General features: G+C 37.4%; 2 protein-coding genes across 7 annotated transcripts; one reads left to right on the top strand and one right to left on the bottom strand.

Moving 5' to 3' along the window:
• The first annotated feature begins 1,417 nt into the window (after positions 1-1,417).
• On the top strand, positions 1,418-21,104 carry LOC113237428 (CD109 antigen-like). Of its 4 annotated transcripts, none has more exons than XM_026473897.1 (26): positions 1,418-1,561; positions 5,935-6,003; positions 7,260-7,443; positions 7,527-7,705; positions 7,901-8,057; positions 9,725-9,861; positions 10,501-10,828; positions 11,831-12,010; positions 12,632-12,838; positions 14,017-14,178; positions 14,873-15,049; positions 15,224-15,340; positions 15,611-15,662; positions 15,735-15,885; positions 16,003-16,307; positions 16,385-16,545; positions 16,627-16,866; positions 16,939-17,078; positions 17,156-17,366; positions 17,526-17,703; positions 17,872-18,068; positions 18,205-18,342; positions 18,580-18,752; positions 18,882-18,984; positions 19,271-19,439; positions 20,625-21,104. In XM_026473897.1, exons 2-26 carry the CDS (start codon positions 5,939-5,941, stop codon positions 20,828-20,830), a joined length of 4,317 nt encoding a protein of 1,438 aa, XP_026329682.1. In that variant the 5' UTR covers positions 1,418-1,561; positions 5,935-5,938; the 3' UTR covers positions 20,831-21,104. The 4 variants fall into 4 exon arrangements, with proteins under 4 accessions (XP_026329682.1, XP_026329691.1, XP_026329672.1 ...); XM_026473906.1 differs by having other exon boundaries at positions 1,420-2,060; XM_026473887.1 differs by having other exon boundaries at positions 1,420-1,704.
• Positions 17,907-25,759, bottom strand: LOC113237445 (peptidyl-prolyl cis-trans isomerase B1-like). 3 transcript variants are annotated; one of them, XM_026473933.1, is made up of 7 exons: positions 25,657-25,759; positions 25,366-25,570; positions 25,084-25,203; positions 24,657-24,739; positions 24,405-24,547; positions 23,975-24,073; positions 17,907-18,114 (listed from the first exon to the last, which is right to left on the bottom strand). In XM_026473933.1, the coding sequence occupies exons 1-6, from the start codon at positions 25,717-25,719 to the stop codon at positions 23,977-23,979; spliced, it is 711 nt and encodes a 236-aa protein (XP_026329718.1). In that variant the 5' UTR covers positions 25,720-25,759; the 3' UTR covers positions 17,907-18,114; positions 23,975-23,976. The 3 variants fall into 3 exon arrangements, with proteins under 3 accessions (XP_026329718.1, XP_026329727.1, XP_026329712.1); XM_026473942.1 differs by lacking the exon at positions 17,907-18,114 and adding an exon at positions 23,248-23,906 and having other exon boundaries at positions 23,977-24,073; XM_026473927.1 differs by lacking the exon at positions 17,907-18,114 and having other exon boundaries at positions 23,248-24,073.
• Positions 25,760-27,490: the final 1,731 nt, after the last annotated feature.

Consider the following 27,490-nt stretch of genomic DNA (forward strand, 5'->3'; position numbering starts at 1 on the left):
ACTCACGAGAGAAATAAATGTAGGCCATTCAAATATTTCTCGAATCGAAACCGGGACTTCTGCATGGCAGTCCGCCATGGTAACCGACCGGCCACGAAGTTATTAGTTTAACGGTAGACCAGACGGCCATAAATAGCTAATTAAATGAAAATATCCAAGAAATGCCATTTCATTCGAATCGTCTTTATTTTATATTTCCTTTTCCAATCGACTACAGGTAAAATGTACAGCTTCTTTCAGTTGTAGAATTTTGCTAGTGTACTTCGAATCTATGTTTGATCATCGTCTTTGTCATAACGGAATAACGTCATCGTTCAAAATATCCGTCACATCACAAGCACGCAACAATGGCCGATAGCAAAACAATAACGTGGGAGAAACGACGACGTGTATTCGCTTAGCTTTTTTGTATTCCGAAAAACAGGTTTTGATTTTCGAATTGCATGTCTAAATTTCGTGTTGCAACCATAAGTCAATGGTTGCAACGCAGTTTTGATGCGATCTTTTTTACTAAATAACCTGTTTTAAGCATTTTATATTTTTTCAACATTTCTATCAAATGTGACAGACTGCACAGGGCATTGCATATAATAGGGATCACAGGACATTGGCGAAATCGCCATTTTTTTTGTATAATTTTTATAATAATACTAAACTACCGTACATAGTTATTTTTATTTGACATTGGCAAAATCATTGATTATTTCGATGGGGCCATAACATTTAAAAGAAGAAGAAGAAGAAATATGTATAATATGTAGGCTTTTGTTGTCATGAAAAGATAGACCTACTTACACGTAGTATATATACAAAAATGCACTACAGTAAGTTACAATACAGAATCTAAGTGCAACGTAGAGTTTAGTGACACCGGCAGCAGGTCATTGAGTAAAGCGCTGGGGCCCTTGTATCGCATTGTGCTAAAACACGTTCCTAGGAATGCATTACAGGATTCGCCTCGCGTTGCCGCCACAATGAGACAACATCGACTATTGCGTCTGTAATGTACATGGAGATACACGACCAGTTTATGCGAAAAATACCCTCAGTAACTCTAAACACTTAACGAGTTTTGATTACATAAACAACAAGTTTGGCACCACAAGCCAGACCGCCTGTCGTTTGATGTAATTACTGAGTTTAAATCTAGACGCATTTCGCAATAATAAAATGAATGTTATATTTTCAGCAGTTTAAGGCAATATATAATCTTATACGGAAAGCAAATTTCGAAACAATTAAAGAAATTGAAGGGCGCTTGCGTAATTAGTGTACAAGACTTCCTGTATCGGATTGGAGTTTTGTATGGATGTAGGTGGGTACAGTAGGCATGGTCGACGCTGCGGATTTTCGCAAGGCTTCTCGGCGCCCCACCTGCGGTATGCGTAGGCGCCGCGACACTCGTTGACTCAGTTCCAGTGCAACTTGCGCCGACTTCGTGCGCTCCACTTCGACGCCGCTTCGTGCACTTACTATGTGCGCCTGCTTGAAAGGAGCTGTGATATAGTGTTAAGTTACAGTAATTTTAAGTGTAAGTGAAGTGTCTATCGTATTTCAACAGGTGAGGACATCAAAGGATTTAGAACAAGAACATAACTTTTGCAACTAAGTGTTTATAAAAACTTACAAACGTTTGTTGTATTTGATGTATTTACTTTAAATAATGTCCTACATTCGCTACTGTGCTCGTATGGAAATAACTACGTAAACAAATGTTTTATTTTACTGTCTTTGTAGAACATTGTCTGATCCAAGTCACGATCTCACCGATTGTTATGTTATGCCCAAAAGTAGTAAACACGCCTTGCGTGCCTAGAGAAAGTTCACTATCCAAAGCCTATTATTTCTCCCATTGTACTAAATCCAATTGCTTTAGTATGAAAGCTTTAGCTATTTCTCGGAAGAAATTAAAGTTTATTTTCCTTAGCGAGCGAAAAAGGCTGTTCCGCCAACGCTGAATGTTGACACAGTGAGTCAGACTAGCTGGGACACAAGGACAGTGAGCCAATACGACAAACATGTGAATTCTATACATAATGATACACCCACGACAATAATATGTAATGTAACAACACTATTTATTAAATCTGTAATGCATGACTAGTAGGTAAACAAAGCTAGATTTAATAATAGTATACAAAAGTAAAAAACTTGTATATACACACATAAAAAGTGGGCTAAACACGTATCAATTAATGGATTTAGGGATCAAGCACGTTTTTGCCAATTACCGAAAATCACGTTTTTTTAACACCGATGTATTTTTATAATTTGAATTTGAAAATGAAATTGACCAAAAAGAAATCCGTTGTTGTTAAAAAATCATTAAAAAACCTGATTTCTGTCTTTCATTAAAAAACCTGATTATCTAAAGCATAGGTTCCCAAACATTTTGGCTCACCGCCCACTAAGCCAAGATGAAAAAATTTCAACGCCCACCACTAAAAAATAATTGAAAACACTTTTTTTATATTCACTTAGCACAAAAATCACAATAAAAAAGTTATATATATGTAGTATAGTTTATATACTATATAGACAATTTAGTTTTTTTTTCTGGACAGCGTCAATGCCCCCAATTGTTTCCGAAGCCCATACTGCCCCCCTAGAATTCTTCAGCGAGCACTGGGGGATGTTAGGGACCACTTTGGGAAACTATTATCTAAAGAGTGCTTGATCCCTAGACATTTTGATGTGTGTAAATACGTACTTTCTTTCTTCCTTATAACAATTGCTAAATTAGTAAAATATTATTGCACTCTTCATAATATTTATTCAAGATAAAGTTAAAAACACCTTTGAATTTAACAATGGCGTCCATACACATTAGTTGTTTATAATATTAACGTTTGCCATATTAATCGACTCTTGGAAGGCAGTTAAAGGAGCCTTATGTGGTAACGTCAACATCTGTAGATAGAGGAGTAAGTTGCGTAACTATTCAAAACCTTTTCGCAAACTTGCAATAATAACATTGAGTCTTGATAAAACTTTGTGTATTTTTTTTTATAACTGAGTAAAGAAACTTTTTATATTTAATATGTCTTTTACATCTATCTAAATATATTTGATCTTATTGCCTGATTTTTGGAAACATTTATATTTTTGTAATGAATATTAAATAAAGCAGCTGGAAAGTGTCTAAAAAGGCACAACTGGCTTCCATGGAGTGCTGGTTCCTACACTTATGTATGGTAGTGAATGTTAGGTTTAGCAGAAGAAGCACAAAAGTAGAATTAATGCAGTAGAAATGAGAGTTTTGAGAAGTATGGCTGGAGTGAATCTGATGGACAATTTGGTTTCACTCGGGGTCGCTCTACAACCGATGCTGGTGTCGAGTTGATTAATCATATATTTGATGCATGGGAAGTCTCACATGATGCTATTGGTGTATTCTGTGACTTTTCCAAAGCTTTTGATTATGTGCACCATGATACACTGGTCAGGAAACTTCACCATTATGGTGTGGCGGGACGTGATCTCGACCTTCTTAAATCGTATTTGCGTGGTAGGGTACAGAGGGTCGATGTTAACGGTACGAGATCATCAGGAGCTGCAATTAGCATGGGTGTCCCTCAAGGTTCAATTCTAGGCCCATTTTTATTTTTAGTTTATATTAATGACTTACCTAGCCTTATGGAGGGTATAAAACATGAGATAGTATTGTTTGCTGATGATACTTCCTTATTATTTAAAGTTAAAAGGCACCAATGTTCCTACGACGATGTGAACAATGCTATATCTAAAGTAGTTGATTGGTTTGCTGTTAATAACCTACTTCTTAATGAGAAAAAAACAAATTGTGTGAAATTTACATTACCCAATGTTAGAGAGACGGTTACAAACATTGTAGTTAGAAACGAAAAATTTAATCTTGTGGATACAGTTGTATTTCTAGGTATAACGTTAGATGCTAAATTGCAATGGGGTCCCCATATAAGTAAGCTATCAAAACGGCTCGGCTCTGCAGTGTACGCGATTAAAAAAATAAGGAAACTTTCAGACGTCGAAACCGCTAGATTGGTTTACTTCAGCTACTTTCACAGTCTAATGACATACGGCATTTTGCTTTGGGGTAATGCCGCCGATATCAATAGAATTTTTGTCCTGTAGAAACGTGCAGTTAGGGCAATTTACAATCTAGGCCCCAAAGTATCTTTGAGAGATAAGTTTAAGGAAATTAACATTCTTACACTAGCCTCACAGTACATTTATGAAAATGTAATTTATGTTAAAAGGAATAATAATTTATTTATGAAAAATAGTGACAGATATAACATTAATACGAGGAATAGAAATAAACTAGCTTTTCTTGATAGTCGACTTCACAAAGTCAAAAAATCATTTAAGGGGCAATGTATACGCTTCTATAACAAGATTCCGGTTGATATACAAAATTTGCCTTTAACGAGGTTTAAAACTATAGTGAAACAAAAACTTTATACAAGTTCTGCGTACTTGGATGACAAAAATCCGTGGTAGTAACCCGTTTAGCTCATGGAGGTAGTCTCGATCTCTGGTATTTGAAATAAAAAAAAATATATTGTAAATGTTATTTACAAAGAGCAACCCCTAGAGTTTCTTGCTCATTCTTCTCAGGGGAATCTGCCTTACGAATGAGCGGTAGAGTTTAACCATTGTGACGATTTCAAGTGTAAAATAATGCTTACCTATGAAATAAAGATTATTTTGAATTTGAATTTGACAAATTACGGAACAGTGTAATTAGAGAGTGTTGCGGCGTGGAGAAATGTAGTGACAAAGATGTAATGAGATTAAAAGAAAATGTAGTGAGAGAGAAGAGAAAGGGATGCTTAGATGGATCAAAGAGTGAATGAAAGAAGACTGACAAAACAGATTTATGAGGTGAGTTTTGGTATGGTGAACTTACCATGACCAAATTGAAGTCGTTCTGGTCAAAAGTGTCCTTAACCATCGAGCGTGTATTAAAGCTATAACATTATTATTATTATTTGAAACACTAGCTTAAGTATTTTTCTTTACTAACAAATATTATGGATGAATGTATCTGAAATAAATGGATTATTATTATTAAGCATTGATGCGTGTCGATGAGGCGAAAGATGTGTTATCTCTGCCTTTTTTTTTTGACGGGGGAAATCTTTATGGATACCCCTGAGCCCAGGGAGACTCAGGGGTTATGTGGGGACTCTCCCTCCAGACTGGAAGGCCTACCCCACTAAACCCCCCCCCCCCCGGGTTTCCCTCTCGCCGGTTGAGTCGGCGCCGTGGGATCAGTGAACATTCACTACGACGCCGTCCGGCCGCCCTAGCTTACGCCAGGGCTCCCGCGCCAACGGAGGGGCGAGTCGGTTGTCCTCCGACCCGCCCCCCAGACGAGTGAGGCCGTGCAATGCGGGCTCCCTGTCCAGAGCCCGCTGGTATCACTAGGGGATCAGGCGAGCAGCGAACTGCCTTCGCCTTCTCCCCGTACGTCTGCGCCGGAGCGGGTGCGCGTCCGCTGCATCCTCGCGCACCCGCTCCACGGCCTCCTTTTGCGACATAACCTCTGCGCAAAAGGAGGCCACCGCCTCCCAGGACTCCTCGCTATCGAGTATGGCGGCAACCACGCTCGGCAGCGAGAGGTTCTGCCCTACAGTCCACGTCAGAGTGCGGCGCTGCTCATCCCACCGGCTAGGGTGTGCTGCGCGGTGTCATCCGCAGCGCCGCACTCGTGGCACGACGGAGACGGTGTGTTATCTCTGCCTACCCCGATAAGAAAAAGCGTGAAGTATATAAATATTTTTATGTATGTAAATATTAAATAATATAAAAGTAGTTTCGAAATTTCAATAAGATTGTGTTAAGTACCGTTTAAACATAGAAGTAATATCCTAAAACTAAATTAAAATCTTAATTATGTCAAATTTAGAATAAGGACTTAAACAGTTCATAATTTTGTTTTTATTACAGTAAGATGACTCTCATAATGATACTACAATGCCTTTTTGTAGTCCTGATCACACCGTCTGTCATACAGTGGTAAGTTCTATGAATTAATTACGTAGGTCTCTTTATTGCTTTACTCATTTGTTCAAGTTAACTCGCGGTAAATGTAAATTCCGAATACCTAGATTACTGGGCAACTGGTAAATATATATGGTAACCACGATGCAATAATATCTGCGGATAAATACGTACGCAATTCCATTTTCATTTAAAACATAAGTTAATAGCAATAATTACAACTATGTTTCAGTACCGTATTCGTAATAAAGACATCAACGAGGTTTCTATGTAGCAGTCCCGATCAATTAGGCTCAATTTATATTGCGGCGGAACGACATGGAAGCGAATTTTTGTAACGATATTGTACATGGCATAATGATCTTTATGGTCAACTGTTAACATACAAACTAGATACGAGCCAAAATCTTCCGCGGAATGCGCGAGCATTCTCGAGGATTCCGCGGAGGATTTTGGCAATTGACCATAAAGTTCATTATGCTATGTACAATATCGTTACAAAAATTCGATTCCATTCCGTTCCGCCGCAATATAAATTGAGTCTTAGGAATTTTGTAATTTGATTTTCATTCAAATAATTTGGCTGATATAGATAGATTGAAATTTTAATAGGGATTAATTATTATTTCGAATGTTCCATAACATTCGAAATAATAATTAATTAATGTCCAAATTTTTGATAAATCGTCTCCTCTCCTACCCTCCTCTTGCACATAGAGGAACGCTAAAAAGAGGTTGAATTATGACAACAACATTCATATATATCACTAGCTATATTACGAAATTAAAAGACGATTGTAGTCATTCTTTTTTCAAATTAAACATTCCGGAGGTCTACCACGAAATACGATACTACTTGACTGCGCCCGCAACGAAGCCTATACGTACTACACATATCAGTTTTACGATTAAAGTAATGCCAAAATTCGATACGATAGTTGTCATTTGACGATTCAGAGTAAGGTGTTCCCAAATACTTTATATACAGTGTCAAATCACGATCTTCGATCGTTGCTTCGAATTTCGTGATAGACCTCCTGGTTATACACAGTGGCCAGTGGTTCATAACGTTGAAACTTGTTTATATGGAACACGCTCAAAGTACTGTCTTCTTCTAGTTAATCAATGCGAAAGATTGAAACGTTATTATCAATTTTTAAACAATAGAATGGATAGGTATCATTCTTTTCAATTCGCTGCAGTGATTCACTAGTCTACGAGTAAACTGAGTTAGTAAATAGCCGTTAATTGATTACTTTGCACATTTGTAGCGTATCCGTACTGGGACCGAGGATACTGCGTCCGTTCGGATCGTATCGCATTGCGGTATCTGGAGGGTCCCGCCCACAGACGTTGTATATCGCTGTGGAGGGACGCCGCGCCACCGGTGAACAATTCTCACAGGGACGGGAAGTGCAAGTCCAAACCGCCAACTCCCGCCTCATTGACCTCGATGTGAGCAACAACACAATTATTCCGTAACATTGTTACGCAACCTTTGCGCACTTGCTTAACTTAAAAATTATGACATCGTACAGATCGGAGACCCTGGCCCTGGTCAATATGTGCTTATGGCACGATCGACTTCAGGCCCACAATTCTCATCATCGGCGCCCTTGATCTACCAACCACGAAGCTTTTGCATATTCGTGCAAACAGATAAACGAGTGTATCAACCTGGAGATGTTATTAAATTTAGAGTGATCGCTCTGGACAAGTAAGATTTTGTACATTACAAATTTTTCAAAATTATTGACGTACGTAATTAAGTCGTCACGCGCACTATCTAATAGCAGTAAAGAAAGATACTTTCGTTTTCTTTACCATCACCGACACGGAGTTCGTGAGTATGAGATTACGTTTGGTTACGGTGCGGTCGTTAACCTCACTAAGCGATTGCGCATTTGCTTAGGTACTTGTTGCCGCTGACTGGCGCAGTGGATGTGAGCGTGCTGGATTCCGGTGGGTCGCCTGTACGTCAATGGGTCGCTTCGAACTTAGACCGCGGGTTACTCACACGAGAACTTCTCCTCGCCGATGAACCCGCGTTAGGCCAATGGACTATTCAAGTAAACCGCTTTAATCATGGTTATTACTAGGGCTCTGATAGATAACATCGGCTAAATTTTAAAACCTCGCAACTCCGTTTTTGGACGACATATTTTTTTACTATTCAAGCGCAATATCTAACTATTAAAGCTTACAGTATAATTTCTAGACCCTTATTTAAGGTGTAGTCATAGATTGCCTTATAATTATTTCTAGTAATTCTGTTTTTTATGCCTAATTTAAAGTTCACATTAATGGAGTTTAAGAGGTTTAAGAATTTATCCGAAGATTCGCAATATAAAGTACAAAATAAGCACATATAATATGGGTAAAAATCCTAAAATATGATAAAAATAATGAGGTATAAAATAACTGTCGAGAAATACACCACGCTTATCAAAAAAAATTTTTTTTTATTCTTCTGTATTATGTCACAGTACGTAATTACATGCTTTTCCAAATTTCCAAAATTTAAAACTGTTCGGTCGCAACAACGTTTTATATTGGCTGAATGATCTTTCCACGTCACAGGAGCAAGCATTGATTTACACAACTCCGCAAGTGAGTGTGGCAAATCGAGATTGCTGGAAAGCAAACAGCGTATTATTCGAAAATAATAAAAATAAATTCGAAGATTAGAAAATATTCCGAACAATACACTGTTAATTGTTTTGAGTATATTAAACCTTTATATTTGTCAACACATACCATATCTACAGCGACTGGTTCGGTAAATTGTCGAAATATTTTTTCTACTTGAAACGCAATGTTTGTTTATTCTTCGCCATTTTTATGAAAGGAAAACAAAGGTAGTAAAACATCGTGACATTCAATAGTAATTGAAAATTAGAACACAAGTTATTTAAATTTCAAATTTAAGAGGTTGCAAATAACAAGCCAGTGCAACACGCTAAAATAATTTAAAATAGGGGATTACGTAATATTGAAAATATTGATTATAATTGCAAGTTTTGTGTAGAAATATGGTGTGAACCTATAATTATGGAAAAATCTTTCTTTCTTTCTAGTTTGTACCAAAAGGTAAAAGTTCACTAAGTGTAACAATGTCATTGTAACTTAAAACAAACAACACTTAAAAATAATTAAAAAAAATACAATTATAATTTAACATTATAACAACACATCAAAGTAAATAAGCCTACAGTTTTACAGAGATCACTGCGCTGCGTAAATTCAATACAAAACGTGTTCGTGTTTGGACCATTTTCATTACGAAAACGTTACACTCTACACTACACTCGGTTATTTTTCCGTGTCTTTTCCGCATAGTTGGTGGCGCCGTATTATCATTTCAGAGTACCTACCTATATGGTTCGAAAGACGCTCATGATGGCCAAAGACCGCTACGTTTTGTTGCGTTTATATATAAAATAAAATCAGCACTTAATCTAAATAATAACTGGGTCTAGTAGTTGGATTGGAGTATATTGGATCGTTTTAGTCCACAGACCAAATAAATACTTAGTACCTCGAAAAATATACTATATTTATGTCTACATAACATTCTCTAGAACAAATTAAAGAACGTCAATTATGTAATTACATGTTAACCTGTGCGCTAGTTGTACGAATAAAATACAATCATTTAAGGATTTCCGCCCACTCAATGTTAATTTGATAGTTTTTTACTTCGGTATCGGTATATAATTATAATATTCATCAACAGGCGGAGGTGCGTGGGCAGATGTATTCGCGACAAATTATGGTGGCTGACTACGTGATGCCCAAGTTCGAGATGGAAATGAAAATGCCTAAAGAAATTTTGTTTTCAGATAGACGTTTTACAGTTAATGTCACCGCACGGTAATTGTAACATTATATTTTTATGTAAATTAACTTTGACGCCACACACTGTTGAGAAAAGAGAAAATAACGAAATTTACTTGCATTGAATTCCAAGTCAATAGACAAAGGGAAGTAAAAAATAACATCGCTAATTTCTCACCGATTCTACGAACAAAGATGTTTTCTCTGAGAAAGCTGTCAGTATTCATTATTTCAGTCGAGTTTGCTAAGTCGATACGAACAAAGATAATTACTAACAAATAAGGCAAAATGTACCTAAGTTCTTTTAGACGAGATAAAAATCTTCAATTATTTATGCGTATTTTTATCTCAAAAAATAACAACAAATGACGATTGATCACTAATGAAATCTAAGAAGGAAGTCAATCAAAATTAATTTTAGGGATCCAGTGATCCCTGATAACCAACCTGATAACGTGTTCAATAAACTTAATCTTTAACCAGTGTTAAAGATTAAGTTTATTGAACACGTTTCTTCACACTTATCTACTTAGAACCACCTGACCTGATATGAACCTACCTGAAAGCCTATTTTCAGGTAGGTTCATATCAGGTCAGGTAGGTATCTTGGGGCATTGACTGTATTTTAATTTTTCATTACAATCTCAATTTTAATACTGAAATGTTATATTATAGGCATTTCAATGGTCTACCAGTTCATGGTGAACTAACTCTGTCGGCGTACGCTGTGTTTTTCTCCGGACTGCTGCAACCAGTGTTCTCATCTCCCGCGCGAAAGGTCGTCGACTTCAATGGCGGCGTTGAAGTGACTTACGATCTTAAGACTGACCTAGACCTGGCCGAAGACGCTGCAAGGCCGCTGGTAGTCGAAGCTGTGTTGGAGGAAAAAAATACGCTAATAAGGCAAAATGTGTCATCGCGTATCCTGCTACTGCGAACGCCATATAGACTAAAGGTTACAGCACCAGAACACTTCAAACCGGAATTGTCATACAATGTGCAGGTAACTAAATTGAACACAAAAACATTAAAGAAAAAACTTGGCCTCTTGTATATTAATAATAATGCTTCAAGTATTTATTTAGGCATAAATTCAATTACATTAGATATTCATATTATAATATACATCAAAAGTGTCTAGGAATCGAACACATTTTTGGCAGTTAATGAAAATCTGATTTACTAATTTTTTTTTTTACCCCGATGGATTTTTTAGTCATTTTTATAATTTACATTTGAAAATGTAATTGGCCAAAAAATAAATCATTTGTGTTATTAAAAAAAACGTGGTTTTCAGTAATTGTAAAAACGTGCTTGACCCGTAGACACCTTTGATGTGTGTAGTGCGTTATTATTCTAAGGTGTGCAGTAATAAAAAAAAGCAAGTTACTTATTATTATATACAATACAAAAAAGATTAAAATTAAGGATTAAATTAATTAATTTATTAAAATAATTAAAACAACTACAGTACTCGCATCTTGAAAACAATGTTTGCACAAGTTCGTTCTTGGACTTATTACTAAATAGTTTCCGTAAAAGACCATTGACGCTTTTGTAACAAAGCGTAAAAATTGTCCACCCTGTTCAAGGCAAATATGCCAGACGCGCTGCAGCGCCATGGCAGATGTAACGGCTCGAAATGCGTTGTATTCTACCTTCCTTACCATAAATAACGTAACCGAAATGTTTGGCGAAACTGAGTTATTAACTTATCTGGTATCAGCGAAACGTGATTTACAACCCCCTATAAGTGGTTTTTTATATCTTATTTAATAACGTAATTGATATTTTTCAAAGAAAAAATAAGTTGTTGCCAATATTTCGAAAGTTACCAAAATGCTAATGCGTTATTTACGACAAAGAGGGCAGTATTGTACTCGTAATGTGTAGAATTAATGCTTGGTGTAACTGAACCACAGCTGACTCCACAGACATATATCTAGATATGTCTGTATGCCCGAAACAGGGTGTTTTTAATTTTATATTAATAATCACGTTACAGATCGAAGTGGTAGACCCATCTGGAAAAATAATGGACAACGTTAACGATGATGTAACTGTAGAAAGGCTGTGGGATGACGGCGCACCGGCCAATGTAACTAATGTGCCTTTGAAAAACGGTTTTGCTGCATATACTATAGTTCCTAGCAAAGCGCATACAAATTCAACGTTGAATTTAGTGGTATGTGTTTGTTGAGCTCGAATTTCAAACAAATTCTCGTAATTAGTTATGATAATCAATGTTATCATCATCAACCCATTTATATGTCCCACTGCTGAGCACGGGTCTCCAATCAGGCGAGGGTTTTAGGCCATAGTCCGCCAAACTGCTGGTCCAATGCGGGTTTGGGACTTGACACATTTTCGGAGGGTTGTTCAACCTTCTTCAACGTACAGGTTTCATCACGACATTTTCCTCCACCGAAAAACTCATGGTAAATTTCAAATTAAATTAAATATCGAAAAGCTCAGAAGTTCGAGACCGGATTCGAAACCACTGCCTCTGCTTGACAGGCGGTAGGTGAAACCATTATGCTACCACGGTTTTTTTCTTTTTTTATGATAATACAAACTGCCTCAGTGGCCGAACGATTATCACGCTGGACTGCTACGCAGTGGTCCCGTGTTCGATTCCCGGGCCGGGAGAAGTATTTGTATGGCCTACATTTATTTCTCTCGGGAGTTTGGTTGTAATTCATGGTTGTCTATATGTGTGTGCATAGCACGCGCGATAGAGATTTCCTTAGTGCTATGGATCTATGAGTGTGTGCGTTAATTATTTATTACAATTTTCATTACACAGGTAAAGTATAAAGAAGTATCAGAACGTGTGGTGAACATACAAAGGAATGAAATGTATGGAGGGCAATTTTTGTCTTTGGAAGTATTGACTCGAGAAACTTCTGTTGGAGATGTGATGCGAGCGCGTATCACAGGTACAGAACCAATGGATTTGGTGCATTATGCTGTTATTGGACGGGGAGACATCCTTGTTGCAAAAACTCTTGAGGTAAAAACTAGTACAATATCTTTGCTATAGTAAGATTATTTACTCGCTGCAGACTCGGTTATAAATTATCGGAACGGGACATCGAATTGTGGTTTCTCTCTCGACTGCTTAGTGACGTACGCACGTGACGCGTACGCATGGCCGTTATCGATGAAAACAAATTGGTGCAGTACCTTTTAAGTCTTTTCTTACCAGCTATTGTTAAAGTGTCGCAACCTTTTTTATTTTAACACATTCACTGTTTGAATGTTGATCCAGTCACAATGGATAGTTTTTATAGAAATCATATTTAACCTGTAGGATATAATATTATGACTCAAGCACGTATTGTTATTAATAATGTGCTATATAAATTATTTTTAATTCCATTCCTGCTTTCACTATTACAATAAAATTGAACATCATCTGTATCGAGTTCTTAGGTTTTCGCGATTGTTACACATAGGAAATGAAACTATTTTTCCGGATTTAAATCTATCTATATCATCTATATCGAAAGCAGTTATCGATTGTAGGAATACACGGCCCTGCGCTTTAACAAAAGGTCAGTACCTGCTCGTAAGTGGGAGAAAGAGCGCAATATCGCTGTCCTACTCCGATAATTTATGGCCTGATCTGCAGCGAGTAAATAATCTTACTATATACTGTGTTATTATCAAATTGCCTATATATTTTACCTTTCTTATTTATTAATTTAAACGGTATTGCACAATACAAATATATCCTAATTGCAATTACATAGGTACACATGGGAACTTGTCAACTTATGTCTCAGGGTGACGGTCACAGTGGCAATGCCTAGCAGGTCTTTGCGATTTCGGGTTCTGAGTAACACGTGTCGCTTAACACCAGATGCACGACTTGTGCGCCCCGTCACTTGATATTATAATATTGGCCCTTAACGTTTATAGTCACGGCTGACTGAGAGGTTGACCTGACCGAAACGTTGGTTTGTTTGAAAAACAAATGTACGCGATTTAGATCACAAAGAATACTCTGATTCTCATTGTATAACAATCGCGAAAACCTAAGAGCTCGAAACATGCATAGGCATATTATTATAATAACATAATATTATAGTCTTCAAAATATTCCTAAGTTATAACGATTCAGCTAACCGAATAATAACAAAACTATTAATAATTAATCTCCATTTTACTTTCTCTTGTTCTAAACAGTTGACCCCAGCCCGACAAAGCGTGGACATTTCGGTGCCCATTACAGTAGGCATGGCTCCAGGCTGCGTTATTCTAGCCTGGTACCCACGCCTGGATCCCATCTACAATACAGTTCTAGCTGCTTCTGTGTTTGTGCCTCAGAAAAATCTTTTACAACATAAGGTACCTAAACAACAATATATTTGTGTAAGAAGCTTTCAGTTCTATGACTGCTAGTATCATTATGAAAATTGAAACTACGCATAGCATTTGACAGTTGACGACCTCCGTGGTCGAGTGGCGTGCACACCGGTGTTGATGGTGTCGCCATCTCTGAGGCCCTGGGTTAGATTCCCAGCTGGGTGAATGTAAAAAAACTTTTCTATATTATCGTCTGGGTGTTCGAGGTGCCGTCGTTGTTTCCGATTTCGATAACACAAGTGCTTTAGTTAGATTCGCTTTGGGATCGGAGCAACGTATATGATGTTTTCTAATATTATTAGTGACAGCTTTCATTAAACATAAATTGCACCCTTAATGTGATAAAGGTCACATCTGTAAAATGACAACTTTTCAGAAGCGAGGTTTAAAAAGATTCTACGAACAAAATTAACTTATTTATGCTTAAAGAGGAGATACAAAATTTCACATATACAAATTTGTTTTATATATTCCTATATTTTATATGTTCCTATTTTTATAATTTTAACGTTATAAAAAGCAATTTTTTCGTATGATCATTAGTGGCACCAAGAGTACGATATAAAGATATTCAATATGAATACGAAATTAATTTTAAAATCCACTTAGTGCTTATTGGAGTGAAGTAGTCTGATGATATCTGAACTTTAGTTAATTTATTTATTTCATTGTATAGATTTCGGTCTTGCCCGCATCAGCGACGGCAGCCGGGTATCGTCCTAATGGTTCGATTGAGCTAAGAGTGTCGGGTGAGCCAGGATCGCAGGCAGCATTGCTTGGCGTTGATACCAACGCTATTACTGCTAAACTGTCAGACGCTGATGGATTAGGAAGCGGGCTGGAGATGCAGAAGGTAGGTATTATTTATTAATTTATATCATGTTATCGGATATAGATACTGGACTAGAACCTGAAAACCAATGGACGAGGTTTAAGAATTGCTGAACCCCTTAGCAGCCTAATATGTATTCGCATAAACAGAGCGGGAGGCAGTGCAAAGGACCGATGTATAATTTGTATTTTCCAGATTGAACGTGAGGTAGAGAGCTTTATTGGTTTGAAACACTCGATTTTCAAGAATGAAGACCATCTTCCTGGATTTGGCTTTGATCTCGGTGGCTACACCACAGGAGATGTTTTTAAGGTTTGTTAGTCACTTTTTAAGATAACAAAGGTACATTACGGGTCGTATTCTAGAACTCTACTCAATGCTCAAGTCAGGATTTGAGTATGGTTTAAAGCATTCGCAGTCATACTCAAGTCCCTACCTTTGGGGTCGTATTTCCAGTGCTTGTGTTTGAATTGCAATCCTGACTTGAGCATTGAGTAGAGTTCTAGAATACGACCCTAAGAATACTATGTACAATGTACAAAGCAGTAACAGAAAAGTTTATAATGTAAGTTCCAATTTCAGAATGCTGGTGTTGTAATTTTAACGGAAGGCGTGACACGAACTTTAAACGGAGGTAACATTTTATTCCTATTTGAATAATTTTCATAGGTATTAAAAATTGTTATAACTGTAGCGTATGTTTCAGGGGATTCTTTTAAAGAGCAACCGGAAACAGGTACCAGACCTCCCTTAGCTGGGCCATACGCCTTCAGTCGGCTTCCACCGCCTCTATCTCCTCGCTATTACCTTACTGTAAACCCGCAACCTACTTGGACATTCACCAACGTTACACTGGGGTAACTGTTATACAGTACATTAAAAACAAAATAACAAAATAACCTACTAAAATCAAATAGGTAATCAATTTAAAACAATTTAAGTCATTAATGTAGCTGCTGTGTATTTGTTTGTAGGAGTGAAGGTAAAGGAACAGGACAAAGTTGGTCACCTATGAATCCTGGAGAATGGACAGTAGGCGCTTTTGCAATCCATTCAACTCTAGGCCTGGGATTAGCTGTACCTCAGAGGTTTACTACAAATGTTCCTTTGGCGATAACAGCTGAATTACCAGCTTCTCTGCAACGTGGAGAAACTTTGGCAGCTGTCATCATATTAAAAAGCTCTCTTACCGTTGACACTTCAGTTGAAGTCACGTTCCACAATTCTGACCAATATTTCGAGTTTGAGCCGCTGGAAAATAACGTGGAATCTTCTAAAAGTAAGTTTAATAAGCTTTTCTTTTCCACTTTTCGCGATAAATCAGGTATAACTATTTTCTGATTTTTTATGGAACAGAAATCGAACTTTTCCGCCGCGTCCGAGTGACGGTGCCAGCTCGGTCATACGTTAGCACTGCTTTCTTGGTCACTGTGGTACGCAATGGCGAAGCACCAGTCATCGTCGAGGCCACAGGCAATGGGGTCTCTGCGTCCCTCTTCCGTATCATTGACGTCAAGGTAAGACGTTTAGAACTCCCTGTATGGCATAGTTCCATTTACACGCGGTTACTAGGTACTATTTGCTTATCACTGTTCTAGGATGGTTTTGAAGAGGATCTTTGGGCATGGGGACTTCTAGATGCGAGACGTAGTGTGGCACGCAGCAATATTACTTTAGAACCGACTGCCGGAACACGAGTTGGTCCCGTCTCGCTTTTGGGAGCAGGCACATTGTTAGCTGGTGCATTACATACCCGCAACCCGGGTGGAGTCGCAGCCGATCCACCGCATGCATTGCGTCCACTTGCGTTAGCGACCGTCCTTCTTGATTACCTACAGGTATTTACCGTAAATTTCTAGCTAATTTAGAAGTGTTATAACTTCATAACAAGACAAAAACTCAATGTACAGTTGACGGACCCAAGCGAAACTACAATAACAATGGAAGCCCGTGCTCAAATAGCTGCAGGCTTCCAACGTCTAATGGCCTATCGTCGAGGAGACGGATCTTTCGCAGCAGAAACCGGTGACGATGCTGTAGGCGATCCATGGTATTATTCTGATTTGAAACCATATGTTTGCATTTTACCATCCGGTGTACAGAGTTACAGATCTTTCGTGATTCCAGGATGACGGCAGTAGCACTCCGTTGGCTCTCTAGGTCCGCGCGATACGTGGAGGTGTCTCCCGTAGCTACGGCAGCAGCGGCACGGTGGCTGACTGGCATGCAACAAGCTGACGGCTCATGGCCAGTAACGCCAAAACCACGCAACGATCCGCGCGCTCAGGCGCTACTGCCATTGACTGCGCAAGCGCTTTTAGCTCTACTGCACACCAAGGTATATTATTAGTACTTTTAGCAATCCACCCGCAAACCAAATCATTTTCGTAGGTAGGTCAATTGCATAAATTTCCGATGTTATAATATGCACATACTTACCCAATAGAAAGATGCCATGAATAACTTGACAGCCAAAAATGTTCTATTTTTTTTTCAGGGTGGCGACATCCTTTACCAAAACGCAATTAGTAAAGCAGTAGACTTCCTAGCTCGTGGCGTGAATGACAATTTAGATGCATACTCGCTGGCAGTTATGAGTACCGCGTTCGGGGACACTAGGCATCCATTTGCAACTAAGACACTGCAGATGATGGACAAATTTGCTAACACCAGCGGTAAGTTTAATGACACGTCCTGATTACAATGCATAACACTCGACTAGTGTCGTCTACGCCGTAGCCCATTTCTTCGACCTAATGTGGGTTGGGGACAATATCATACAAAAACACATACAGTCATTCATAGATATTATTTTATTTTTACTATTATTTTTGCCTTTCTAGCCACAACACTATTTTGGTCCCGTAAGCTATCCGGCAATGAATGGCGTAACCCCTGGCTGAAAGGCAATAACTTCGAAACAGCAACTGCGGCTTGGGGCCTCAAAGCAATGCTCGCTTCGAAGTTGGTAGATGAGGCATTGCCTGTAGCGAGGTACTTGTTGCAATCGTATCGGCCGCAAGATCAAGATCCTGAAGTGGTAAGTATTAACTGCTTTTTTCATGGTTTCGTACTTTCGATCTGACCTTAAAACAAACTAGAAAGGTCAGAACACCTTTCCGGTAAGATAAAGGCAATCAGAATTTAGAGTTGGAATTTGTGCTCTTTAATTTCAGCTCGATGCCCTAGCACAGTATTCAGACGCCGTAAAAACGTCGACGAAACTACGCATCTCTGTAAATGTTACGGGCTTCGAAGAACCACGGCAAATCAACATCGACGACGACAATGCGCTCTTTATACAAACTCAACTGGTAAAATTGAAATAAAACTAATGATTATAAATACTAAAGAGTGATAAAACAAAACAACAGTAGAGCTAGCATGATATTTGAACGAGAGCTACATAAAGCGCGATATACTGCTATTCTCGCATAGAAATCACGCGCCCTATGTCGCTCTTGCGCGAGTCACGCCCTATTGTGCTAGCACTACAGATGTTGCTTACACAATATTGTAATAAGTGCTACAGTCGGGTGGTTGCTTTGCAGGTCCGTAACGCTCGATCAGCTCTAGCTGTGACCGAAGGCCGTGGTATTGCTATAGTGGGGCTCTCTGCGAAAGGAAGTACCAACGTGACAGCCGCTTGGCCCCGTTACACTCTGGATCCTCGCGTGGACCAGGTCTCCACCAAATATCGTCTGCAACTCTCCATTTGTGCTGGGTAAAATTTAATATTCATGCTGTTATGATGCGTAACAAACGCATTCTGACTTTGTCCTGCTCTGTTTTATTTACTGACATTTATTGATAATCCGATTTAAAGAAATGGCTGACTCTATTTTTCGTGCAGGTTCGTCCCTCAAGGCAACGAAACAGAAAGTGGTTTGACTCTCCTCTCTGTGCAGCTGCCATCTGGCTACTTAGCTGATATCAACACCTTGACTGAACTGACGGTTTGTCATTCAACATCTTTATTTTAAAGCACTGAACTCGGTTCTAATGAAATGAATTGAATAGCAATCAATAGGCAACTCTAGATTGCAATCACTTTACGTTATATGTAACCTATTATTTGAGTCGGCGAGGAGCCGAAGTGGACAATTTGATAGAATGTATGTGACACTATTTGGCAATGCTACGGTCGAAAATCGACTCGGGGTGAAGAATCCTCTCTTTAGAATCTTTTCTTAAGCAGTGGACTGTTATACCTGAATGTGTAATGTTTTATATACTTTACAGGCGGCTCGTCACGTAGTGTCAGCACGGTTACAGAACGGTGGTGCCCGAGTAGTGGCGTGGATGTACATGCGTCTTTCTGAACAGTGTACAACTTTAATAGCGCCTAGAGCCCTGCCTACTGCTCGACAGCGACCGGGATGGGCCACTTTGGAAGACTTATACGACTCGAGTAAGTTTTGTTTGCTTCTTACATTTTACATAATGATTTGACACACAAGCTTACGTTACAACACGTAATTAGCCTACCAAAGTGACAACATGAGTTATTTAGAAGAATTAAATCACAAGATATATTTATAATACAATGTTACTGCGGAACGGAATGGAACCGAATTATTGTCACAATAGCATAATGAACTTTATGCCAGTTGTGCAACGTACAAACCAGATTTTATTGAGATTATTGCCGCAAAGCAGTAACGTGAGCATTAACTACGTTCCGGCTTTGAAGGGTAAGGAGTGATGGTGAAATTCAGGTACATAAGACTTAATTATTAATACAAACATCGAACACTCAGAAAAAATTCCTTCGATCCGGTCGGATTCGAACCGACGTCTTCTTGCATACCGTGCCAGACGCTATACCAACTAAGCCACGGAACGAACCAACGAACCTCATGAAATTTTCTATGTGCTTGCGTCGTGTCTTTGTACTTGGTCTTTCAACGACTTTTTAGTCGTAGCGCCATCTATGAGAAATCTTTGACAGATTTAAAAATTAAAAAAAAAGTAATACATACATAAGACTTGTTAGCTTATGTCTCAGGGTGTCAGGCGCAGTGGCAATGTCACTCAGATCTTTAAGACTGCAACTGTCATGGATAGCCGTGTCGCTTGATATCATTAAAAAAGTTGTTTTTAAATTTATTTTAGATCAATAATTTTATTTCAATTGTTGTCTTTGCGTTCGTCCAGGAAAGTACTGCCACCTTACCTATTTCTGGCGCCAAGCAGTAATGTGAGCATTACTGCGTTCCGGTTTTAAAGGGCAAGTGTGCTGGTGAAATTACAGGCACATGAGACTTTGTCAATCATGTCTCAGGGTGACAGATCTCAGCAATTTAAAGCTCTGAGTGGCACTGCAACTGCTATGGACAGATGTGTTGCTAGGCGCACGGTTTGTTCGTCCCGTGAATTCATACAGCTGCCTTATCGTATCTAGTTTTTACGTTATACATTTGACATAAAGCCAAATATGCTACGTGCAATTTTATTACAAAAATCCACTTTCATTCCGTTCCTTGACAATGTAAAATGAGCCTAACAGATACAACGTATCTACTCATACGATAAATTTATATCCAACAAATAGTCACTATTACGTATGTTAGACGTAACATATTTAATTTCCCAGGTCACCGTGCCCGCTTGTTCTTCCAACCAATACCAAGCACGGCGTGTGACGCGTGCCGTGAATGGGAGTCGTGTTCTAAAGCATGCGGTTCATCCGCAAGGCAACAGTCTGGTGGTGGTAGAGAGTCAACCGCGTCTAGTCAGGCGGCTGCGATGGAAGTAGCTCGTATACTTTTTATAGGAATGTTATTTTTAACTTTGCAATAAATTTTGAAATTGGTGTTAAATTGTCGTTGCATTATTGGTTCTGTGCGGTATGGGTCAATAGTGTTACCGTCAACAATAAAACTATCGTATCCTCGAGTAAGTAATCAGTATAATATCTGGGGTTAATGTTAATAGGTGTTGTTAAAATACTAGTCTATTATAGTCATTGACTTACAAATAAATGGACGACGGGTCTAATACACAAACCACGAAAAAAATGTCCCAAGTCAACCTATTTAAACGTAGTGACATGTAAAGGAATATGAAAAAGTTAAAGCGTTGAATTTAAATTGTAATGTCATCGCAGTACTGTCTAATTTTGCTTGCTTCGCTGTCAGTCGAACAAACGAAGACTAAAGCGTGAATGACGCTCTGTATACGATTTTAACGCCCTATAAGTTCGGACACTTTTTAGCGCGGACCCGACGTCCATATAATGGGAAGTCAATGATTATAGTCGATCTTTTTGAAGATGGAGTATAATGACATTAATAGGGTTGCCAGTTTTCGTAAAACTTTAAACAGTAATGTAGTTGTTGGTGTCAGTTTTATAGATAGATTGTGAAGAAGATAAAATTGTGCCAAAATTAAATGTAGTGTATGTGCGTATGAATTTGCAAAAATTGACCATTCAAATGAACCTATATCCAGCAGTTGTCCAGATAATAGGCCGATGATGATAAAAAATTAAATAAGTTCAGCTATTTATTGCATAATCGTAACCAACATTCAGTGAATAGTCGATAGAATTTATCGACTGCAATCACAAGCTGCTTGCAAGTGGGCAACACTATTGCGCATTGATCTGCCATTTTACTTTATCTTCAAAAAAGACAGATTGTAGTGTGAAAGGTAAGCATTCAGTTACTTTTTGTCAGTCTATACTAGCTATGGGACGAGTTGTATTGAGTAACTTAAGTTGAAGTGACTGCTAACTCGACTCGATGTATGACAGAGCAACTGCGAGTCGCGAGTACAACTCGAACTGACAATTCACCGAGTTGGACACGACCGGCGTGCCCACCGCGACTCGAGCGTGCTCCGAAGGTGTGTGAAGGACCGAGTGAGAACGAATTGCCAACGCGCAGTATGAATGAAGTATTCGACTCGGCGGGAACCGAACCTAGCTACCTCGAGTTCACAAAAAGTAGCGCGAGTTGACTCCTTGTGGGAGTAACTCGAGATAAATAACTCGACTCGCCCATCGCTAGTCCATCGGTAGTTATGTAACACTACAGTATTACTGCAGTGTATAAGGATGTCATTTAAATATCCAGTGCGAAGATAATTATTCAATGGTTGCAATATTTTTTTTATTGAATATCATGATGTTTTACTACTATGATATTCATATATATTTCAAACAAGGAGGAGGTTCTCAATTCGACCGTATGTTTTTGTATGTATGTTACGCGATTACTCGTACTCATATACATACTCAACCCACGATAGCATTTGTAAACCGATTTTGATGATTATTTTCTGTTGGAAACGGGGTATCTCAGGAGTGGTACCATTTAAATTTGAAGAGAATATTCTAACTATAAGGGCGGGATACTAGGGGATGAATCCGGTTTGGCACTTTGACACTTTCCGGTAACCGATTCCAATAAAACTTGGCAAACAGATGTAATTCCACGAACTTTTGAGGTTTGTTTATAAAAAAATTACAATAATAATTATTGTGAAAATACTCCATTTGTTTCTTATTATTATTGATACAATACACATTAATAAAATAGAAAGAATAATCCAAAAACAATCCTTCGATCTGACTAGACTCGATACGTACCTACGATGAGACAACAGACGCTGGTTCGAATTTTATTTCATTTTTGTATCAATAATAATTAATATTCAGTGGTTGTTATGTAAGTAATAATATACAAGTGACATTGACTAAAAGACTTTATATGCATGTACATATAAGTATATGATAGTCAATAAAATTAATAAAACTAGCATCACTAATTACACTAATGTGATAATGAAAGTATTATATTGTTGTTATTGAGGAATCATGATCAATCATGTTTTTTTTATCTTTATTTCTTCTTGACCAAAAATGCCTTCTTAATTTAACTAAAATTGTGTGGAACTTATTAAAACTTGTAAATAACTTATTTTAAGAGTAACGTTTAAGGTATGTAATGTGAATTTAAAAAAATAATTAATTAAAATAATCAACTTCAGTTATTAACTTATTTTTTTACCCCCCATATAGCTAAACCCAAAATGGTGTATTCCCATTTTGATATTTTGTAGGTACCTACCTACTTACATGGGTAATAATCAGGTTAGTTTTCTGTACGTAATTTCGGTGACAATGTCTGTTAAATACTAAATATTGTAGAATAGTATCATGAAGTATTATTTAATATTCGAGTGTAGTAACCTGAAATACTATTTACTTTTTCACGATAATTTACTCGAATACTTACTTGAATAATGAAAATTGCCACCAAAATTATGTAGAGAAAACTAATCTGAAAATTACCCACATCCAAAATTTGCTAGTATACCAGTTATGAAGAATTATGAAGAAACAAAATGCAAACCTTAAAATTATAAAACAGAACTATATCAAAATGTAAATATGAATTTGGTATTTCCTGTTACATTTAAAGGGTTTCAAGGTTCCATTTTAAATCGCTCCCACCCAGGTGCGAAATACTGGTCGTAACTTCCGCAATGTTATAACGGTATTTTTGTAGTTGTTACATTTTGTTTGCGGTTTTATAAGCAGGTGCGAAATACCGGCCGGTATTATCGCAACGAAACAATATTTTTTCAATTCATATTCCAAGTAACATATTGTATGATAGTGTAAAATAATGGCCGGTAAATATAGTCACGCGATACTCCACGATAAGATTTCCACTAGTGCCACAAGATGTTGAACAATGACAAAATGAAATGATGATCGTGCGAAAAATTATGCGATCACGTCGTAATGTCAAAAATTGAGTTATTTAGGAATTTTGGCATTTTCAATAAAAATTTACCATAACCCGAGTGAGCTTAAAATGAATCAGTGAAACATAAATATATGAAATATATGTTAAAACTACTACATTTAATACCAAATATGTTTGTGGTATTAAATGTAGTATTTTCGTAGTTATTATATAAAATTCTAATTACATTTATATTTCCATCTTCGTCATCATCCATTGGAAGAAGCCAAGGATCGAGAAGGACATAGTGAGAGGAACCGCAGATGCCTTGATCCATGACCAAAGACTGAAAAAATCGGATCCTTATGTTAGTCCTATATAAAATTAAATTAACAATGACGAGTTATTAAGAAACAAATATTTTATGGAAACGGTAATTAGATCTAATTACCGTAGCCGTGGATACGGTAATTACATTATATATTAATATTATTATTATATATTAATTAATGTTGTAAATATTTCGTATAACGTCGTTGTGCAAGAAAGGGACAATAAACTTTATTTTTTCAACACATGTCAACTTATATAGGACTAATTTATTCTTCTGACAACACAAACATTGACGTACTAGCGCCACCAATTCCAGGCTCAATGAAATCTATATGAAATCTTACTCATATGGGTCATCGGAAATGTAGAATGGCTGTGGGGTAAACACAATTCCGCAATCGGCAATGAAGACACGTGCCAGCGGCCGATCTTCCCCGTCAGTGGGAGTGTGCTCCACCATGTGAATAATGTTTTGGCCTTCTATTACCTGAAACATCGAAAGATTTTTGATGTCAACTAAAGTAATGTGATTAACCTAGTGCAGTGCAAAAATGACCATTAAATAGAATGTCACACAATTGTTTTAAAATACCCACTTTTCCAACTACTGTATGCAAGTTATCCAGCCAAGGTGTGCCAGTGGTAGTTATTATAAATTGACATCCGTTTGTATCTCTCCCTGTAGACAAAAAATAATCTAACTAAAATAAATAACAGAAAAAATAAGGAATTTATACAAGCCACTGCCGCACGCTATCCCTTAGCTGTAAAATAACATCTCACTCATACAGCAACGCAATTACGGCCCGATTCATGGGGACACGATGTGCGGACAAGTAGTATTATGCAACTATCTATATTTCCACTATTCTTCGCCTTATTCAACTGACAACACGTACATTAATATAAAAATAATCTATAATCTGCTTTCTTAGATCATAAGCAATTTATCAACAATTCCTTTACAAATTATATGATGCATTAGTAGCACAAAATTGTATTATACAGTAATTAAATCAATACCTTTGTTAGCCATAGACACAAATCCAGCCATACTGTGCTGAGTGTCTAGGTTTTCGTCTTCAAATGTCTCCCCATAGATGCTTATGGATCCAGTTCCATCATCAGACACAATATCACCACCTGGAAAAATTTAAATATCGTTAATTCTAACACTTTAATTACCAACCAAAAATTAATCTATGGTGTGCTGTCCAAATGCTTTGAATGTGTTTAGAAAATAGTTACGGGTGCAGTTTTAATTTTATCAGCATATATGTATTGGTAATATTATTAACTTCTTACCTTGTACCATAAACCTCTTGATAATCCTATTAAAACGAGTGCCTTTATAAGATTTGCCATTAATTCCTTTTGTAGCGAGGACCTTAAAGTTTTTGACAGCCTTCGGAGCTAGATCACCAAAGAGGCCAATAACAATTCTTCCAAGAGTATGATCTTCTCTATGGATCTCAAAGAAAACTTGATCAGTGACTCTAAATTGACGACCCTGAAAAGTAACACAACATTATCTACCTACGTTTAATCACATTTTTAATAATAAACAAAACTCGCAATTATAAACTGTACACTAACATCACTCATGTACAGGCAATGAAACATAGTTATAATCAACAATAACTTTTTAACAGAACTCATTTTTATGACAATGATTATAATACAATATGATAAAGTAAGCAGCCTCTGTAAGCAATACTTCGTTTTCTACTAAAAAAATAAGTGGTAAACTAATTGGATAATGAAAGCCTACGTCTAGTAAATGAAGCCACATAGGTGATGCTTCATTTACAGCTGGAAAATACCTGTACATTGTCTGATGTAACTTTTTGTGTGAATTGGCAATGTATGTTAATTTCTCTTTTAGTTGTATGATTCTTCTCTGTGGACAGTTTGGAAAGGTTTGTTCGCTGACATGACAAGAGAAACTTCTAGTATCTAAGAGGTCTTAAGTTAATAATGATGACTGCTTATAAATTTGCGAATTTCCACAAGCCGCACTTAATAACTAACATAGTATTATCTCAAAAATTGCATTACCATATATTTTATCTCAAAACTGCATTATATTATAATTTATCTCCAAAATTCCATTGTCTAAGTATCATTCGTATATGATTTATTTTCAAAGTGACAGGACAAGACTGTCACTTTGAAATTTATTAAATAGGTAATATTAATATATGAAATGCAATGCAATTTTTGAGACAATACTATGTTAGTTATCATGTGCGAAGCCTGAATAAATGGACAAGCGTGTCGTTTACCACCAGGCGCATGACTTGTTCGTCCCGTCACTTAGTATTATAAAAAAAATCTCATGTCGTAAATCAACTATTTCGAATTTAGTACTGTATCAGAATTATTTTGAATAAGTTTCCTTTATTTCATGAGCCATGACATCATTTTGTATAAGATAGAATAAATAGGCAAATTTTTCCTGGGAAGTACTGCTGCCTTAACTATGTCTGCTGCCAAGCAGTAATGTAAGCATTACAGCATTTCAGTTTTGAAGGGTGCTAGTGAAATTACAGGCACATGGGACTTGTCAATTTATGTCTCAGAATGACAGGCAGAGTGACAGTGTCCCTCAGCTCTTTGTGATTTAACGTTTTGAGCGGCACTACAATTGTCATGAACAGGCTTATTGATTACCACCAGACACGCAACTTATTCGATTCATCACTTTGTACTAAAAAAAAAGTTTACCTACAGTATGAGATATAAAGGTATATCTCAGTAGTTGTAGTTTGTGAAGTCTGAACTCCTATTGGAGCCATCTAGTATGCCCCAGCATTCTCATCTGCGACCACCATTTTTTGTCATGTTTCTGATATTATTTTCTCATAACATTTCAAATTCAAAATATACACTGATGACGTGAAGCAATACAATGCTATAAACTCTCTTGATAACACCTGGTTACATCAGGATGATCTCAACAGAATCCATAAGTGATATTGTTACAACTATGTGATCCTTTCCACACCAAGAATACCAGGCATCGACCGGAGGTCTATAGGTGTGACATGTGACCTACTTTATTGGCCTTGTACTGTTAATAAAGGTTTGAATGCAGATGCTACACTAAGTTATTCTAGTCGGCAGTGTAGTTGTTTAGAAGTATCACCAAAAGAACAGAGTGGTGCTTTAATGTCATGTCCTTTATGGGCTATTGAGTCAATGATATGTCATTTAAACTTTTATTCCCATTTAATGGCACAATACAAATTTCTTCCAATTCAGTGGCATCATTTGGCTTACTCCCTTTACTAGAACATTTAAGACGCTTTGCATGAGACTTCATGTGCTCTCTAAGTTTGTCCTTGCGGCTAAATTCTCTTTTACACTCCTCAAAATCCTTTAAAGGGCAAACAAATGATTTCCTTGCCAAATGTGTTTTCATATGTCT

Source organism: Hyposmocoma kahamanoa, unplaced genomic scaffold, assembly GCF_003589595.1.
Source record: "Hyposmocoma kahamanoa isolate Upper Pololo Valley unplaced genomic scaffold, ASM358959v1 102, whole genome shotgun sequence".
Lineage (NCBI taxonomy): Eukaryota > Metazoa > Arthropoda > Insecta > Lepidoptera > Cosmopterigidae > Hyposmocoma > Hyposmocoma kahamanoa.